Consider the following 19,310-nt stretch of genomic DNA (forward strand, 5'->3'; position numbering starts at 1 on the left):
ATGTGAGCGAAAATAACAAAAGTGCAATCTAAAATTGGCTACCATGACATGAAGAGAAACTTTAATAGAGAGATATCATGGTGTCAATATTAAAAATGAGTGTGTGACAGTTTGAAATAATAACTGTCTACTAAGGATGGTACTTGGTCAACATGTTTCAGACTATTGTAGGAAAACATGACCTACCAGGCTTTCATCAGGACCTCTGGAACACTACTGCAAGAAGGAAAATAATGTTGTGAACATAATAATGATACCAAAAGTCCTACCGTACATTGAGTTTTCTACACGGGGGACGTCTGTTTCAAAATGATAAAGGATTCTTTCCTGAAAGAGAGGGAGATACACAGATGCAAAATAACAACAGAAGGTAGAACAAAGCCACACGCTTTTGGATTCAGTTGCGCCTCACATTTTTTGCTTAAAAGTCATACTTCCAAGTGATAGATTTTATTTATTTAATTATATTTGTGTTGTTTTACTCACCCAAAGAATCTTGGGAGAAAGCCTCGCTTCTCCTGGCCACTGCTCAGGGATGGAGGCCCCGCTCTCTTTGTGAATAAAAAATTATGGATGCCTAATTAGGTCAACCCCATATTTTAGTTTCACTAGCATAAAAGGTACAAAAACACAGGCATTAGTTCTGAGCAAACAAGAGGCAGCACTTAGCTTGGCCGCCATAGGACTTAGACTAGAGTGAAGATATTCTCCAAGTCTAACAGTAAATTGCTTCTCTTAAAATCGATTTCTAAAATGTAGGTTCTTTTATGTTGATCAGAAAAAGGAAGCCATAGAAAATAAGCTCAGCGTTGGAATAGTAGTCCCAAAGAAGAACGACAAAACAGAACTTGTCTGCGTAGTGCGATGGAGCTTAGCTGGAAGTGCTTCCTCACCTGTCCGTAGGTACCCCTTGACTGAACCCGAGCCGAGGGGGAGGTACAAACGAGATCAGGGAGGAAGTGAATATATGTTGCACTAGCCAATGAGCAGCAAGAGTTAAAATCGGACTGTGGTGGAAGCTGCAGTCCTGAACGAGATAGAGATGCCTTACTGAATCAAAGAGACGGGGCGGACCAGAGAGGGAGCTACCACCTACATGCGTGTCCTGCTTCCTTGAAAAAACGGCATACTTGCAAGTGAAGCCATCTGGCGGACCAAATTGAGCACTGTGATTCTGACAGAACCACGGGCACGCCTGCGCGGTTCAGAACGGCCGCTCTATCAACCCGATGTGATTGTGAAATCATCCTGCGAATGCGTGAATATCTCAAAGCCATGGGCCATGTAAAGCACTACTCAAGCAGACCAGATAGGGCGCGGTGAAATAGTGCGCATGCATACACTAGCAGAGCGCTTGATGATGAAACTAGGTCCGGCTAAAGGATATCGCGCATGCGCGGATTCATGCACGGTTCGAAAAAAGGGGGGGGCCGCCGTATCAACCCGATGTAATTAACAGATCATCCTACGCATGCGTGAATGTCTCAAAACAATGGGCCATATAAAACACTGCTCAAGCGGACCAGGTAGGGCGCGGTTAAATAATGCGCATGCGTACACTAACAGAGCGTTCAATGTTGAAACGATGTCTTGCTAAAGGATTTCGCGTAAGCGCAGATTCATGAACATACCGCTGATTTTGACTACCATGCTAAATGCGGGTACAGTGATAATACGCCCGTCAATGAAATAATTTGCATAGCATAAGGCTCTCACGGGGTCTAAATAGTATGAACTCGCCAGATGTAGACAATATTTATGATATAAATCACAGGTCTGCATAATATTGAACACTGTGGGGCATATCAAGCCACAGCCGTATATGAGTACCGATACTCAGAGAAAGGGAGCGATTTGTTTAACTCGCCCATAGTCGCGTGCCTCTACAGTGCCAGACACAGTTTTAAAATACAGGGCGGCTGCATCTCTTTTGTCAACCGTACGCGGGGAAAAAAGTTCCACAGCCACAGGCCTCCTTATAATTTAATATGGTGAGACTACACTCACGTTCATGCATAAAGTGTTGCATCCATAGCACTAGATGCTAAAGTAATCAGATGTTGCGAAATAAGGTATACAAAGAGTCTCAAAACTCAGGAGGAGGCGTAAGAGAGGTTGGAAGGTTCAGAACACTTAAAGCAGTCCGTCTGTATAGCAATGGTATATCTAAAAGAGTAGAGATTTGATGTTGCCCATGCTAATCTCAACGCTAGAGCCTATGTTGATATATACAAACTATCAACTAGGCATGTATTAACGGCAAGAACAAAGACATTCGTATGAGGTTGGTGGTTATGTTGCAGTATCCTTTAAGATGGCCCCATGTGAAAATATATACAGGTGTGAGAGAGTGGTTGGATTAGATGGTTACCCACGGAATATCATCGTTGAGGCCCTCTGTGTCACTCCTCAATTTATAAATCCACTTCTGCTCTTTGAGAAAAAGATATCTAGTTACATCGCTCACATGTCGGGGCACAAAAGGCTGCTCTAGAACTGTCCAGCTCATTTCCTCTGCTTTATGTTTCATCATTAGGAAGTGGTTGGTCAGTCGGGTAGCTTGTTTGTTACACCGGATGGTGCTTTTGTGCTCATTGATTCTTACTTTGACTTTTCTTGTAGTAATACCTACATAGCGTAGAGAGCAAGGACACGCAATCAGGTAGATAACCTTCTCGCTGTTACAATTGGTATGATTTTTAAGGACCCAAGGTCTAGTGGTCCCAATGTCAATAGTTAAGGTCTTCTTTGTCTGGGGACAAGCAGTACATGTACCGCATGGATAATGTCCCTGTACAGCGGGCAAATTCCACAAAGTGTTAGTGGGTTCACTTATTTCTTGTCTAGGCATTGTGTGGACCAGGCTGTCCCTTAGGCTGGATCCTCTCTTGAAGCAGAATAGAGGAGTGGGAATGGTGGAACCTGCAATATTCAGGATCTTCCAATTCTTCCGTACTGTTGTCTGTACTCTATTAGACAGAGTACTAAAAGTGGAGACGAAAGTCAATCTCTCCAAGGGTGGTTTTTCGAAGGGAGGGCACAACAAGGCGTCTCGATTGTTTTTAGATGCCCGTTTATGTGCTCTCCTGATCATGCGCCTAGGGTAGTCATGCTCTCGTAATTTCAAGGCAAGGTCTTTTGCATAGAGGTCAAAGTCTGAGTTTTCTGAACAGTTTCTAAGGACCCTCAAGAACTGCCCAACTGGTAGATTCTCCCAAAGAGATCTTGGATGATGGCTGTTGAAGGTCAGTAAAGAATTCCTGGCCATAGGTTTACGGTATAATTTGCTGCCTAGTCTGCCATCTCTAGGAAAAATGGTGATATCCAGAAAAGGGAGTTCTTCTTTGTTAAGATCAACTGTGAATTTCAGATATGGGTTCTTGCTATTAAGCCAAACTTGACAATCCAAGATGGATTGTTGTTCCCCACGCCAAATGACCAAGATATCGTCGATGTAGCGTTTCCACAGCAACACCTGGTGGAAAAATGGGTTGCTGTGGTTGAGGACACACTCTTCTTCAAATAGATGGACATAAAGATTAGCCAATGATGGTGCGAACACGCTACCCATCAAGGTCCCTGATATCTGCAGGTAGATCCTCTCCTCAAAGCCGAAGAAGTTTTCAGTTATGGCTAACCGAGCACAGTCCATTATAAAATTCACAGGAGTGATGCTGTTTAGTTCGCTAGCTTCAAGTAGACCCCTGACTGCTTGTAAAGTTTCACCCTGGGGTATGCATGTATACAGGGATTCGACATCGAAACTGACCAGGAAGTCAGTCTCAATGTTGTATTCAGTCTCGGGAAGCAAACGCAAAACGTCTTTGGTGTCTCGCAAATATGTAGGCATCTTCTTAACAAGAGGCCTCAGGAAAAAGTCCACGAAAGTGGACAACGGTTCCAGTAATGAACCAATGCCCGAAATGATGGGGCGTCCTGGAGGAGGCCTCTGCGCCTTATGTATTTTAGGCAGAATATAGAAATAAGGGGTGACCGGGCGGATACTGATTAAATATCGGTACTCATATACGGCTGTGACTTGATATGCCCCACAGTGTTCACTATTATGCAGACCTATGATTTATATCATAATTATTGTCTACATCTGGCGAGTTCATACTATTTAGACCCCATGAGAGCCTTACGCTATGCAAATTATTTCATTGACGGCGTATTATCACTGTACCCGCATTTAGCATGGTAGTCAAAATCAGCGGTATGTTCATGAATCTGCGCTTGCGTGAAATCCTTTAGCAAGACATCGTTTCAACATTGAATGCTCTGTTAGTGTACGCATGCGCATTATTTAACCGCGCCCTACCTGGTCCGCTTGAGCAGTGTTTTATATGGCCCATTGTTTTGAGACAGTCACGCATACGTAGGATGATCTGTTAATTACATCGGGTTGATATGGCGTCCCCCCCTTTTTGAACCGTGCATGAATCCGCGCATGCGCGATATCCTTTAGCCGGACCTCGTTTCATCATCAAGCGCTCTGCTAGTGTACGCATGCGCACTATTTCACCGTGCCCTACCTGGTAAGCTTGAGTAGTGCTTTACATGGCCCATGGCTTTGAGATATTCACGCATGCGCAGGATTATTTCACAATCACATCGGGTTGATAGAGCGGCCGTTCTGAACCGCGCAGGCGCGCCCGTCGTTCTGTCAGAATCACAGCGCTCAATTTGGTCCGCCAGTTGGCTTCACTTGCAAGCATGCAGTTTTTTCAAGGAAGCAGGACTCGCATGTAGGCGGTAACTCCCTCTCTGGTCCGCCCGTCTCTTTGATTCAGTAAAGCATCTTTGTCTCGTTCAGGCCTGCAGCTTCCACCACAGTCCGATTTTAACTCTTGCTGCTCATTGGCTAGTGCAACATATATTTACTTCCTCCCTGATCTCGTCGGTACCTCCCCCTCGCCTCGGGTTCAGTCAAGGGTTAACGACGGACAGGTGAGGAAGCACTTCCAGCTAAGCTCCATCGCACTACGCAGACAAGTTCTGTTTTGTCATTCTTCTTTGGGACTACTATTCCAACGCTGAGCTTATTTTCTATGGCTTCTTTTTTCTGATCAACATAAAAGAACCTACATTTTAGAAATCGATTTTAAGAGAAGCAGTTTACTGTTAGACTTGGAGAATATCTTCACTCTAGTCTTAGTCCTATGGCGGCCAAGCTAGGTGCTGCCTCTTGTTTGCTCAGAACTAATGCCTAGGTTTTTGTAGATTTTATGATAGTGAAACTAAAATATGGGGTTGACCTAATTAGGCATCCATCATTTTTTATTCACAAATAGAGCGGGGCCTCCATCCATGAGCAGTGGTCAGGAGAGGCGAGGCTTTCTCCCAAGATTCTTTGGGTGAGTAAAACAACACAAATATAATTAAATAAATAAAATCTATCACTTGGAAGAATGACTTTTAAGCAAAAAATGTGAGGCGCAATTGAATCCAAAAGTGTGTGGCTTTGTTCTACCTTCTGTTGTTATTTTGCATCTGTGTATCTCCCTCTCTTTCAGGAAAGAATCCTTTATCATTTTGAAACAGACGTCCCCCGTATAGAAAACTCAATGTTCGGTAGGACGTTTGGTATCATTATTATGTTCACAACATTATTTTCCTTCTTGCAGTAGTGTTCCAGAGGTCCTGATGAAAGCCTGGTAGGTCATTCTTTCCTACAATAGTCTGAAACATGTTGACCAAGTACCATCCTTAGTAGACAGTTATTATTTCAAACTGTCACACACTCATTTTTAATATTGACACCATGATATCTCTCTATTAAAGTTTCTCTTCATGTCAAGGTAGCCAATTTTAGATTGCACTTTTGTTATTTTCGTTCACATACTTTTTTCACTGCCAATTTGATATCCCACACCATTACGAACACGTTTTCCTTTTTGGTATGATCCATCACTGGTGGTTCCTTTGGCTTGGAGAAGCACACAATACCAACAGGTGTGTGGCTCCTTAGCCGGACCATCATTTGGAGGTATCCCAGATGATGATGCTCTGCCATTTGGGTGGGCTGATGGGATTCATTTCCTTTTTGTTGTATACGCTCTACAGGTAGACACTGAGCTTTGTGCTTTTGCCCATATTATTCAAACTGACCAGTGCCAGTTCTTTTGTTGTGTCATATCAGGAATAGGGTTTTTTTCTGTCACTTTGGTCTCTAAATATTTTTTCCTCTCAGACCCTCTACCAATTATTTATTACATAGGATGTGCACTGCCAAAAGTGAAAAACACAGGCTGTGCACGAGGTGCAACAGAGACTAGAGAGAGAAAAAAAGGCAGAACTTGCTGCTCGAGTCCTGGCGCCGACTCTATCACTTAAGCTGATGCCTTAAAATAGCTTGGCTCTCCAATGTAGCCAGGGGGCTCATGTAATAGCAGTTAAAGTGAACATAGGTGCCAACCTGTATTCTTTTGGGCCTGTGTTGTGTCAAACAAGATCAGTGGTGTCCACAAAGAAAGGGCTCAGTCACAGCTTCCACTTCATGAGTAACGTTTCCAAAAGTGAAAGCACATGAAGACACATGAGGAATGAGGACAGAATCTGGCGGCACCCCTCCTAGAGCCCACCCCTCTCATGAAGTGTTTAAAATGTTCCCACCCATTACCTCATTCTCCTTCTCAGCCTGCCCCGCCCCCTGCCATTGAAATGAATGGAGTTCTGGGATTTCCTCCCAGGGCCATTGTGTAAGCTCCCGAAATGCAAGCTTATTCCTGACATTGAAAATCGGCACGCTCTCTGCCCTGATGTCGCAGCTGTAGCTTGTGCCTGCAGGTCGAAAAATACCTCGCCCAGCAGGAACATGCACAGCAGGAGCAGGACATCTGAAAAGTTCATCACAGCTACCCATAAAAAGCAAGAGAGCAGCAAGTAGTAGTTTATTTACAGCTGCATGACGATTTTCTAAACTCTCTTTTTTCCTCTTCTCTCTGAGTGGTAGGGGCAGGGCGACGCCCATTTTGCCCATTGACACCAGCCACCCCTGAAAGGAACAATTACTTGAGGAGGAGAGAGAAGACATATTGCAGAGCAACATTATCTTTGGTATGTAGAGGGAGGTAAGAAGCAATATTCTGCTTCTGTCTAGATGTGATCCTCAACAAAGCAGAGCAGAAGATGGGTCTCACTTCACTTGCAGCCTGCTCCCAGGGCATCCTAGAACTCCATTCATACTGGATGACCACGTCACAGTGGCGCTATTGTCGCTGGAGGAGTTTAAGGGAAGTGTCAGGATCCTGTCTCTCTGTGCAATCGCACATCGTTGCCTCCGCATGCAGCACCTTTGGCCTCTCTTGTATAACCTGCTCCAGATTGGGGGTTGGCTTGTAGTTGTGATGGGGCGTCTGCTCCTCTTATGTCTCCCACCATGACTAGCTCCATGAATGACAGTTGTTTGCGCAGACCCTACACTTCCTGTCTGCAGCAAGCCGGGCTGAAGACGGCTGGAATGCCAGAAACCGGTCCTCGTTAGCTGGTTTCCGGTCCAGGGAAGGCATGGCTTGGCAGTTCGGGCTGGACTGTTCCCATGAGGCACAGGGTCAGACTGATTTGAATATAGCCATGTCTGAACGGTGATGGGTCAAACCCAGATCTTTTTGACTGGGTGTGAGTGTTTGATTGGTTCAGATGCTCCGTGCATCACCACCCCCTTTTATCCCGATTGGTGTTACCCCCCACTCAAATGCACCTCATGGGATGTAACACCAATGGACATTCACCCCCTCTCTATGCTGAATTCTGATTTCAAAATACTCAGAGATATATTAGCATCCCAGTTGTTAAACCATATGCAGGCCCTGAATCATGGGGACCAAAATGGGTTCATACGAACCAGTAATACCTCTCACAACCTCAGTAGACTTTATTCAATCCAGTATGCCCATGACCAACCACCTGACCCGGCCACAGTGATTGTGACCTTGAGAAGCCCTTTGATACAGTGCAGTGGGGCTTCTTGGAGGCCACAATGTATTGAATGGGATTAGGCGCAAACTGGGTAACATGAGTCTGATTGCTCTTCTCCCACTAAATGGCTAGGGTTAAAACAGGGCGTACAGTTTCGGAAGCCTGTGAAATATTCAGCTATACTTTTTCTTAAACCTCCGGTGAGAATCCCAGTGACCTGGTTTCAAAGACTTGACGCACTCCAGTGGGAATTGATTTGGGATGGCGGACGTTAGAGGGTTATATTAGCTACCATCCGCCACCCTAAACTTGAGGGTGGCCTGCGAGTGCCAGATTTTGAATTGCACTTTCTAGCAGTCCAGATGCTGTGGATCAAGAAGTGGCTTGATGGAACAGCTTTTCAGATCTTAGACAGTTGGGTGCTGCTGAACCCAACCAGGGATTGTTGCTGGCAAAGCAGCTGTTCCCGGCATTGAGGATTCCCTGCCGGGGTATCCTTTTGTCCACTGTGCTGGCTTGATGGTGATGTGTGATGCAACGCACTGATACAGTGACTACTTATGCCCCTTAAGTCATGCTAGTGGGCCTCCTTCATGCCAACCCATTGACTGTTTTTACTGCAGGGCAACTGGACTCTTTGGTGACCCTGGGAGACTGCTTTCAGATGAATGTCCTAATGCCTTTCAGAGACCTGGGGGCAGATTGGCCTGTCAATGGGACACTTTCTTAACCATTAAGCACTTACACATGCCTGTGGGGAGATGCAGGAGCGGGACCACCCACACAAGCAGCCCTTCAGCTACCCCTGACTTTGGAAATGGGCACTCACCTAGTCTCATGCCCTCAATGGGTTAGTTAAAAATCCTTTGATTGAACTTCGGGCTCAGTAGGTGGCTGACTTGTGCCAGTACAAGCCAGACACTGAATCAGGGAGGGTTCTTGCATACCCAGAGAAAGTCTCTCGCTAAATGTGTCCTTAAATGCATACAAATCAGTTATACTCACAGGACGTGCCTTAACCCTCATAGGATTCAGACTATATACGCCAGGGAGCCTAGAGGTTGCACTCACTACGCAACACTTAATGCCAACTTTAGACACATGACATTGGGATGCCCTGGGCTTGCAGGGTTCTGTGATGAGATAATTTGGTGATTGAATAAGTCTAGATCCCTCTATAACACACCTGCAGTTTGTTTAATGAACCTCTTCCATAGGCCAGGTCTTAAGAAGGCGTGAAATAGATTATGGACTTGGCCGTGGCCAAGCGACGAGTGCCCATGGCTTAGAAATTACCCAGTGAACCAAACATGGAAACTTGGGTGACTGATGTCACATGTTGGGCACCTGCAGAGGAAAGAGCACTGCAGAGGAAAGACTCAAGGTGTGTCCCACACAGACCTATTATACCTCTCTGGTGGGAAGTGGTTGAGGAATGGGAATCCCCTGGAACAGCAGTTGACTTGGCGGAGAACCGGAGTGAGGGGCAGACTCAGGGGTCAGGTCCTGTCCACGACGATGAGCTGGAGCCTGATAGGGACAAGGGTGCTCAGACTCTGGAGTTGTAGGTAAGAATTGACATGGCTGGACCTGAAGTGGCTTTCTGCTCCAACGCCACCCTTCCCCCCCGGGTTTTGACCCTCTTCACTTTATATGCAACTAATATTGCTCACACACTTAATGACAACACTCAAGGAAATGGTTATAGTTCAAAGTTAGTATGTTTAGCATTACTATGTTTAGGCATATAGATTTCCTGAAAACATAACCATTACCCCATACCCTGTGGAAGATGGAATTTTTCCTGTTTGCACTGTGAGTCCTATAGCAAGGGCTATTAAATGAAAACCAGGATATTGATTCAGTGTCAATATCGTACTGTATTGCTGTAATTGTTGAAATGCCAATAAACAAAAGTGTTAATAATGACATTTTCATAGTAAGTCCAAAGTTGCAAATGGAGGTGGCTTTCAGGGGTTAGTACTGGGTGTGCTATCACTCCATTAGAGTCGAGTTTGGATTTCGGAGACATTAAAAGCAACACAAAATTCAAAAATGCACTGCAGAGTTAATTTGTCAAAATAATTTAAAACTGGAACATTGTGCAAACGGTTTTACAGGTGGGATATCCATGATCTTTAAAACATACGTTTAGATAAAATCTCCATACATAATCGATCTTAAAAGTGAAAAAACAACATTAAAAATAATAAAAGCAGCATAAAATTCCATCATATTAAATGTTAGGACAAACTGCGTAATTAGACACTAAGGCAACATAAGCACAGGAGTGCCTTTTTAGGTTAGGCTTAAAACCTAGCGCACCAACTAGGCAAAGCATACATTTACAGCTAACATAGGGGCATATTATCAAGGACGGGCGATAGATTATCGCCGCTTTTATCGTCAGGAAACTGCCGATAAAGCGGCGATAATGGGCCTGATAATATGCTCTATGAATTCCTATCGCAGCCCATGTTAGATGTGAAGACATCTAACATGGGCTTCGATAGGAATTCATAGAGCATATTATCAAGCCGATTATCGCCGCTTTATCGGCAGTTTCCTGCCGATAAAAGCGGCGATAATGTATCGCCCGTCCTTGATAATATGCCCCATAGATTCAAGCTAGTTCCTGTATGTCTGAGGTAACAACTATTGCGTGCTAGACAATCCTGGCATGCATAGGCTAAATTGCTTCCAGAAATTTAGCAACAGAGAAGAAAGTACATGACCAAGTACCTGACCTACATATTTGCAAAACTTGTTTATGGAGACGTACTCCAAAAGGCACAGTCCAGCGACTCTGTTGTCTAGCGAATGTTGGGCAGAAGAAAAGTAAATGGGGTGTCTGTTTCCTGATGTACCCCATAGGCTGGTCAAGCTGCACTACCCTCTGAGCAGTGACTCCACAAGTAAATGCCTGAATCTTATGTACAATGATCTGGTAAACGGTGGGATGGTCTAATTTAAAAAGGTTTCAAACTTTGGCTCTCATTTATGATTCAACAAATACTCAGCTACACTACTGCAACTAGTTGATGTCGTCATCTTCCTACACTCATATGCCCAGTGAGCATCTTTAACTTTTTTAACTGGGAAAGTAGAGCTAGACTCCGAGCATGGCCACAAGTCAAGTAACCTCAACACAGAAAGGGACTGTTTTGCATGACTTAACCAGTGCAAAGTAGCAGAACACCTTGAAATTAAAAGGTTATCCTTCAGCCCATTACCAAAGTGTTCTAACTCAGTGCCCGGCCATAATCTCAACCAGTAAAAGACAGGTTTTAGTCTCAATATGGCGCGATTGGGACTCCATTAGCGTTAACAAAGTGTTTTTACCCATAATGGGCATATGCTTCTAGAGGCAGCTTCCTCACTAATGATTTTTTCTTACTTTGTGGACTTAAAAGGCAACATTCTAAGCACGTACCATCCTTTTTCGCATGCTCCCTGAGATCAACGATATTGGAATCAATCAGGTACCAAAACATGTACCCCTGCATAAACGAATATTCAGTTACTTTGCTGGAATTCCCCCAATCCTCCAATGATTTAAGGTAAAACTACATAAAAATTCCCAAAATGGCTTTTACTGCTTTGGGCATTCCTAAACCTCAATCACATTTTTGGAGTAAGTCCAAAGTTGCAAATGAAGGTGACCTTAATCGGTTAGTATTCGTTCTGATATGACTCCTTCAGAGTCAACAGAGTGTTATTCCCCAAAGTGGACATATGCTTATAGAGGCAACTCCCACACTAAAGATTATTTCTTACCATGTGAATTTGCAAAGCAACTTTAGAAGCACCACAAGTCACATGTATCAAAAAAGCATTTTGCGATTGCCAAGTAGCTATTTTTACCAGATCGCTATTTGGTAATCACAAAATGCTACGTATGTAAGGAATCGCCAAAGATTTAGCGATTCCTTAATACCAAATAACGATTCAGTAAATAGGTAACCACTATTAGGTAATAACACTCACTTTGTTCCTATAGGCCTAAAGGCCCATTGTTGTGAATGATTTCGCATTAGCTAATTTACGAGTATCTTATTTGTAATTGCAAATTAAGTAATGCAAAGTCATGGGTGCCTCGGGGCCTAAGGCCCCCCTGAGGCACCCCAAAAAAATAAAATGTGCAGATGTAAAGCACATACATGTCCTAGGAGCAATTGTGCACTACACGGCACTTTGAAAAAGGCATTTTTCTAAATTTGCACATGGTACATACACTAAGGGAATCGCAAACTGTAAATCTCTATTTGTAGTCGCAATTTTAGGTAATCGCTATTTTTACGATTACCTAAAATTGCGACTACCAAGCATTTCATACATCTTGAAAGTTTATTTTGCCTTCATAAATGGCCAAAATTACGATTCACACAGTTTGTGAATGCAAAATTGTTTGATACATGTGCCTCACATCATTTATCTATAACAACTACGGGGCAGATTTACAAAAAGTGACGCAACCCTGCATATCAGCAGGGATGGGCGACTTATTGTGCGCCATGCACCGCCAAAATGCGGCGCACCATGGGGCCAAAAGGCAAAATGCGATGCAGCGTGCGCTACGAAATTCATTTTATTAAGTAAATTGTTTACTTACCTCCAATTGTCCATATGCCGGTTTTTAGCACCCCCCGCCCCGCCTCTGTGCCCCACCGCAACTCCCTTCACGGGCCGCGGCTGGACAAGCAACCTATTTCTCCTCAGCAACCAGACCTGCTTTACCATACACTATGTCACAAACTACCATCTCCTCTTTAACAGCCAGGCAGTTGCTGGCTTGTTCTCCTCCAGGGCAATGTAGTCAATTTCAAGTTCCTACCAGCCTTGCTGTCCTCATGCAAGCCTCCAGCCCTGATAGGGACAAACTACAAGCGGAGGCATTGTTCCCAAACATGGACATCACAGGTAAAGCTGCTCCTTGTGAAAAACACTCCTCTTGTACTGATGCTTTCTCAACTTCATACTCATTTTTCTCAGTTGTGATCTGTGCTTGGCAGACCTCTTCACAGGCTCTCAGGGCTGTCTCATACTCCTCCTTTGTGACATTCCCACCCACTTTTAGCTTTCTTGTTTTGCACATGGACTTACTATCTACCACAATAAGGCCAGCAAAGACCAGCTCTATGTTCCTCCCAAAAGATAAAGGTGCAATAGAGTCCCCTGAAAAACAACCAAACACTAATGTGCTCTCCTAGCCAGCCAGCCATCATCCAGACATGTTTCTGACCTCATGTGGAGAGAACCAGCGCTCTCAGACACCAGAAACAAAGCCTGCTCTCGGTCAAGGAACTTCACACCTTCCCCTGGCCAGGATGGCCTTCCAATAAGGGAACCTTCATTGGTGATGCCGCCTTTGAAAGGCGACACAGGCATCTCCAGGTAGTGGAGTATGCCAACTCCCCTTTCCTCCTCCACACTTTGTAGGAGAAAAGGCGGAAAAATTAGGTAAAGTAGGAGGTGGGCCCCAATTCAGTCAACCCACACAGCCTGGGTACCGAAAAAAACAGCTGTGCTCCTGTGGTTCTGAGGCCCTCGTGACCTGCTCCCTCGAATGGGACCCCTCAGGCTTACATTTAAATCACCTTGTTTAGTGTGTTTTCAAATGGCCCCTTTCTTTGTAGCCCACCAACTACCAACGACCGCAACACCCTGCTCCTGGCTGAATCTGGCATGCTTCTGAGAATCCGCTGGTGGAATATTGGCCTGGCCTTGCTACTTACCTAAATCCCAAAGGTGAACCTTGAGATCCAACTGTATATTTTTATACGCATTTTTCTATTTTCTCCTATTGACTTTAATGGGGCGAAATTGCGCACAAATGTGATTAATTTTATGAACTAGAAAAATGTATATCTGAAAGAGTATCTACTGTAGAACAAAGTTCTTGGTCTAAAAAAAGACATAAATATCGATGATATTTTTGTAAATTGCTACCAGATTTATTCTTTTTTATTAAACCCCCCTAGTAAGTTTGTTGAGCGCAATTCTGGGAGTCCCACCATTCCAAGAGCAGTACCCGCACTGCCTGTGAAATACGCGTGAACACTCCCTGGGGGACTGGATATGGTGTATTTTGTAAGATATATAGCAATCTTGGCAGGGCGAGCATCTTGAAAAGTGCTGCCCAACCCATGAGAGAAAGCGGGAGGGATCTCCAATGACTGACATCAGACCCAAGGTGCGTGAGCTGGGGTTCAAGGGGCCTCATTTATGAGAAACGACGCATCGCTGCGTGAAAGCAGCGATGCGCCATTTCTCAGTGCGCACTCCTTGCGACATACCTGATGCGTCATATTTAATGTATAACGCATCATATTACAAGGAGTTACAGATACGTCAGTATTTATGACGTATCTGTAAGCACAAAAGTGATGCATTGCTGGAGTGTGTCACAAAAGTGACGCAACTCCAGTCCTGCGTCAGTCGTACGCCTGCTGTGAGGCAGGCACAAGATTTTGAAGCAAGACATCCTAGAAGTGACGTAGTGAAATCTCATAGATTTCACTGCGTCACTTCTACGAGGCTTTTTGCAGGGTAACGCCCCCTTGCATACATTATACATGATGCAGGTATAATGTAGCGCAGGGGTTTACAAAATGACGCATCTGCTTAGATGCGTCACTTTGTAAATAGTTCGCAATACGAGGCATGTTTTACGCCGCCGATGCGTCACAAAAAGTGACGCATCGGAAGCGCAAATTGATGCAAGGGCTCATAAATGAGGTCCAAGGTGTTAATGGAAAAAATCCCCAACATCCCTCATTAAGTATACCCCGAAATATTTAAAGACATCCGTTGGAACAGTGTCTGGGCACCTAGTGGGGACCCGTGGGGGGCCTGATAGGGGAAAGATCACTGACTTCTCCCAGTTGATAGCGTATCCGGAATAGCTGCCGAACAGTTAAAAAAGATATAGCGCCATCGAGTGATATGGCCCCAGATTTGTTCTTAAGTGTGTGTTTCATTTATTACCTCTGTGAGTGCAAAAAATGCTTTGCACTACCCTCTGATAATCCTAATAGCTCACCAACAAAGAAACAAATAGTGTGCTAGTATTATCTATTTTTGCCTCTGTTTTACAATCTAAGTCCCACTGGACTCTATGCCCAGTATACTTCATTTTAGTGGATTATATATTGCGAGCCAGCATCCAACACTTCACAGTTAATCTCAAAGATTGTGTTGCAATAAAGAAATGATGTAATATGAACAGATTCCTGTAGTCTGTAAAATGTGAACAGATTAATGACTTTTTCTAGTGATTTGAAGATCATATTTAAATGGGTCTAGCTTTTGAGGGGGTTATTTATGAGTGGCTTGCGTTGCCGGAGTGCCACTTTTTCTGAAGCTCTGGTGGCGCAAACCTCTCAACCATATCTAAGGGACCACGCAAAGCCACTCCGCGTGGCTTTGCATGGCCTCATAGATATGGAGGAAGACAAAGCAGAGCTAGCTGCTGCTTTGCCTTACTCTGCGCCAGGGAGGTTTTCCATGGGCATTATGGTGGGATTTCCCACGCAACACTCATGGATTTTGAGGCTACCCCAGATTTACTTAATCATGTAAACTTTGGGCCTGTGCCAATACCGAATGCCTCCCAAGAGCAGGCGCAATAAGGAGAAATAATTTTATTTTTCCTTGTTTTGAACACTTTCCATGTGTGTGGCATTCTGCAGCACCCAAGGAAAGAGGAAAACACCTCTCAGGATTGTTTTTTTGCAGGGAGGTGCCCCTTCCTATGTAAAAACAATCCTGCATGCAATTCAGATACCATGGCACCATGGTGCCAATGTGCCTGCATTGGTACTAGGCAGCAAATTGTGTGCCAGTGCAGGGGGAAAGGACAGGAATGCACCGTATTTTATAAATACAGTGCATTCCTACCTCTTCACATTGACGTAGGGCAACACAGCAATAAGACTTACGCCACTGCCCTATGACAATTCCCCATAAATGAGGCATTGAGTGTAATATTTGCCTGACTGGATGAGCTAACCAGGATCACAATATGTATAATATGTCAACAAAGCTTGTCACACTTCGGAAGATATTGCAAAAGCAATCTATTCTTTGGTTGTTTGATGTTTTTAAATTGAATACTTTCCAGCCTTTCATAACAAAGCCAAGTTGTATAATCCAATGGATTCTTTCTCAGTTATTTAAATTGGAATAGTTGAAAAAATAGATCAGAAGTAAATGTAAGAAAAGCAAGCAACGCCAAACTGGGACAGCAAGCTCCCCAGTTTAATTTAGCAGACAATTAAACACAGCGTGAAAACCATAACATAATTTACCAATAACTTTCCAAATTTATTAAAAATGTTAATGGGATAAATATGTGTCCTAGTCTAGAAACCATCACCCTAAGTGTTCTTGAGGAACGTGGAGAAAATGCAAATAAGGAATATATGTATATTTCTAGATATGTTTTCCAATTAACCTTGGACAGTAGTTGTGAAAATCAATAAGAAGTGTTTTGGACGTTCTGGAAAGAAGATTTAATTGAGGGAGTGCTTTTAGGGAGATTGAGCAAGCACGAGCAGGGAAGATATATTATTTAAGGTATGCTGCTCCTCGGCTATTTTAGAGAAAAACAATGACAGTGACTGTATAGCAAATATTAACTTTTTTTTATTTCTTGATAGACTGTCTTGAACCGATGATCTGTCTAGATTCAGTTAGTTAGGCAGAGTGGGTTCATTGCCAAAGGTGGGACACTCCTGCCCAGCATATTGATCCTTGTGACTGAAACAAAATAATTTGATTTTCCATTAATTATATTTTATTTGTGTGTATTTGCATGTAAAAATAAAATGCAACGACTTCATGTTAAACATTGTCAATCATATATATTTTTTTTAAGTACAATAAGCAATAACTTACCTATACAGGTCTTTCCATCTTCTGCTACCTCATATCCATTCTCACAGTAGCACATCGTGCCATTTCTTGAAATTGCACATTTATACTGACAGGCCATGTGTTGACATTTTGGTAACAATTCTGTAAAGAGATTATTATTCATTAGAACTACAGAACAAACAAATCAAGATGATCGCTGTTTAAACTGCCTCGTTCTATGTTAGGAAACAAATTAAAAAGCATTTGATCATTGTTGTAGAAAAAAGGTGCCAGTTAGTTTGTACACAAGTTGACAGATCCCTCAGTCTCCAGTCATTACTCATTTCGAAAGTTAACATTTCCAGCAATAAAAATGCATTATTAATGTTCTTCTTATTGAACAACAGAGGCGTACTTTGCATGTTTAGGGGGTTTCTTTTGGACATTATTCAATTTCTGTTGTTTTAGGGTAAACATTCTCTTATCAAATGAATATTAACAAAAATCCTCTATATGCTAATATACAAAAACAAATATGTTGGCATTTTGTTTAACTTATGTTTCTCTGTAAAAATAAGAAGTTAAAGCAAAATAGCTTGCAATATATACTTCAATCGAGGTACCTTTCTTATGTGTTACCACCATTGATTTGCCATCATACAAGGGCTTGTTTTGATTTACAGAAGCATGTATAACCTTCACAGAAATCAATGAGAGAATGTGTGGTTTTAATAATTCATGTGCTATTGGAGCATAACGTTGAGCACTCATACACAACATAGTGCATTCTCTTTGATTCCTACCATCACAAATAAAATACTGCAGAAAAGTGATGTTGGTGCCACAGGACAAAAACACAAACTCTGTATACTGTAAGAGAATGTGTGCTAAATGTGTACCTGTTAATTTACCGAGAAACACAGCATGTTCAAAATGGCAAATAATTGGATTAGGTTGTCATGTCCTTTTGACTGCTCACGGAAGGGTGTTTTGATTTGTTTGACAGGCATTTCCTGGAGGAGTTGTGGCCAAAGGTCAAGCTACTGAGCCATATGTGTTTGCATGATCCTTTCATAATCTGAAAATATCTTCCACGACTAAGCCGTTCTGAATGCTGCAAATTACTTGCAAAGTGAGCAGCCGATAAGAGAAAAGAATAACTGGTTCAAAAGGATGCACACAATTTCCCAATTACTTCCGTGACATATACATCAAGTTACTGCTCACATCAATTATATGCTAGATTTTTTTTAAAAACGCACAGTGGATGTATTCATATTGTGAATGATAAACTGACACAGTGGAAAGCAGGAAAGCCCATATTTCTTTAGTTCTTCAACATTGTTTGCTTTCACTATCACTTCAATATAACCTATGCTAAGGGCAGGTGTATGTAGCTATGGGAAGGCCTCATCAGTTAATTAGGCAAAAAGATGGCCCGGAAAGGCATAATGTCATCTCTGGCCATTAGAATACTAGCTCACATTCCAGTTGGGGACTCGGTGACTTCAGAAAATGACGTGTAAAAATGTTCATTTGACTATCCATAATTATAACTCTTACTATAAATGACCTAAAATGATCATCTGAGGACAGAATATAGTAGAGTTGTGTTTTTTTTTCAATTTAACTGTGAAAAGAAATGCACAGCGTAATGAAAATCTCTGTTCCTAGGGAGGGGAGTTACAGGCTGCATATGAAATGGTATACCAATTGTTCATGCTGTAAAAGGTTTCATTTTACTAAAATTATTACCTGGTGTGCTAGATGAACAAAATGTGACTTCGATTCTTATGCAGAAACATTCCCTATTTTATTTTCAGGTAGACGAGCCATCAAAAACGATAGCTATTCTTACATAAACAGGAAGGCCCTTTGCTAATCATATATTTTGTTTTTTATTGGAAGATACACACTGGAGGCAAAAACGTGTCTTTGCAGTGCAGCTGACACAAACAGGCCCTTATTTAGATCTTAGAGGATGGTTGTTTTCCAGACAGAAGAGCTGCTGTTTGCTCCACCGTAATGGAAAATCTTTCCATCATGCAATTACCAGCAAACAAGGCTTTGAAAGCCCTGCCCTTTGAAAGGCGATGTAGAGTTTACTGGCTTTTTACCTGTTCATGAACACCTGTACACTATGCGAGCTGGTACAGAAAAATCACAAAATCCTATAATATGCACTGAAAAACTTTGGAGCATATGTACAATCAACTTTTTGTGACGTTCCCGTGGCGATAGGGGCCTTGCCTTATGTTCAAGGCAGTGTTAAGCCACTTAATGTGGCTTAGCGCTGCCTTGTAAGTAAGGCACCCTCTCACGCTATTTTTAGCATGAAAGGGGCGTGCAGTGGGTGTTGAATTGGGCGTTCCACCGCGACACCATGGTATTTGAAGCTGCCCCTAATGTACAAGGGTGGCGTACATTAGGAGGCAGCGCCAAAATTAAGACCAGGAAAATCCTGGTCTTAAGGTGGCGAAACAAGGAGAAATGCATTATTTATCCTCGTTTTTGCATTTTCCATGTGTGCTGCC

At 43.0% G+C, this 19,310-nt stretch overlaps 1 protein-coding gene across 1 annotated transcript in view; it reads right to left on the reverse strand.

Annotated features, from left to right (window-relative positions):
- Positions 1-19,310, reverse strand: part of LRP1B (LDL receptor related protein 1B) — a 3,812,342-nt gene that overhangs the window by 3,055,824 nt on the left and 737,208 nt on the right. The window contains exon 4 of the mRNA XM_078683424.1: positions 16,819-16,938. Coding sequence (XP_078539550.1) covers positions 16,819-16,938 — 120 coding nt within the window. The remainder of the gene's footprint in view (positions 1-16,818; positions 16,939-19,310) is intronic.

The sequence above is a fragment of the Lissotriton helveticus genome, chromosome 3_1 (genome assembly GCF_964261635.1).
Source record: "Lissotriton helveticus chromosome 3_1, aLisHel1.1, whole genome shotgun sequence".
NCBI classification, from domain to species: domain Eukaryota; kingdom Metazoa; phylum Chordata; class Amphibia; order Caudata; family Salamandridae; genus Lissotriton; species Lissotriton helveticus.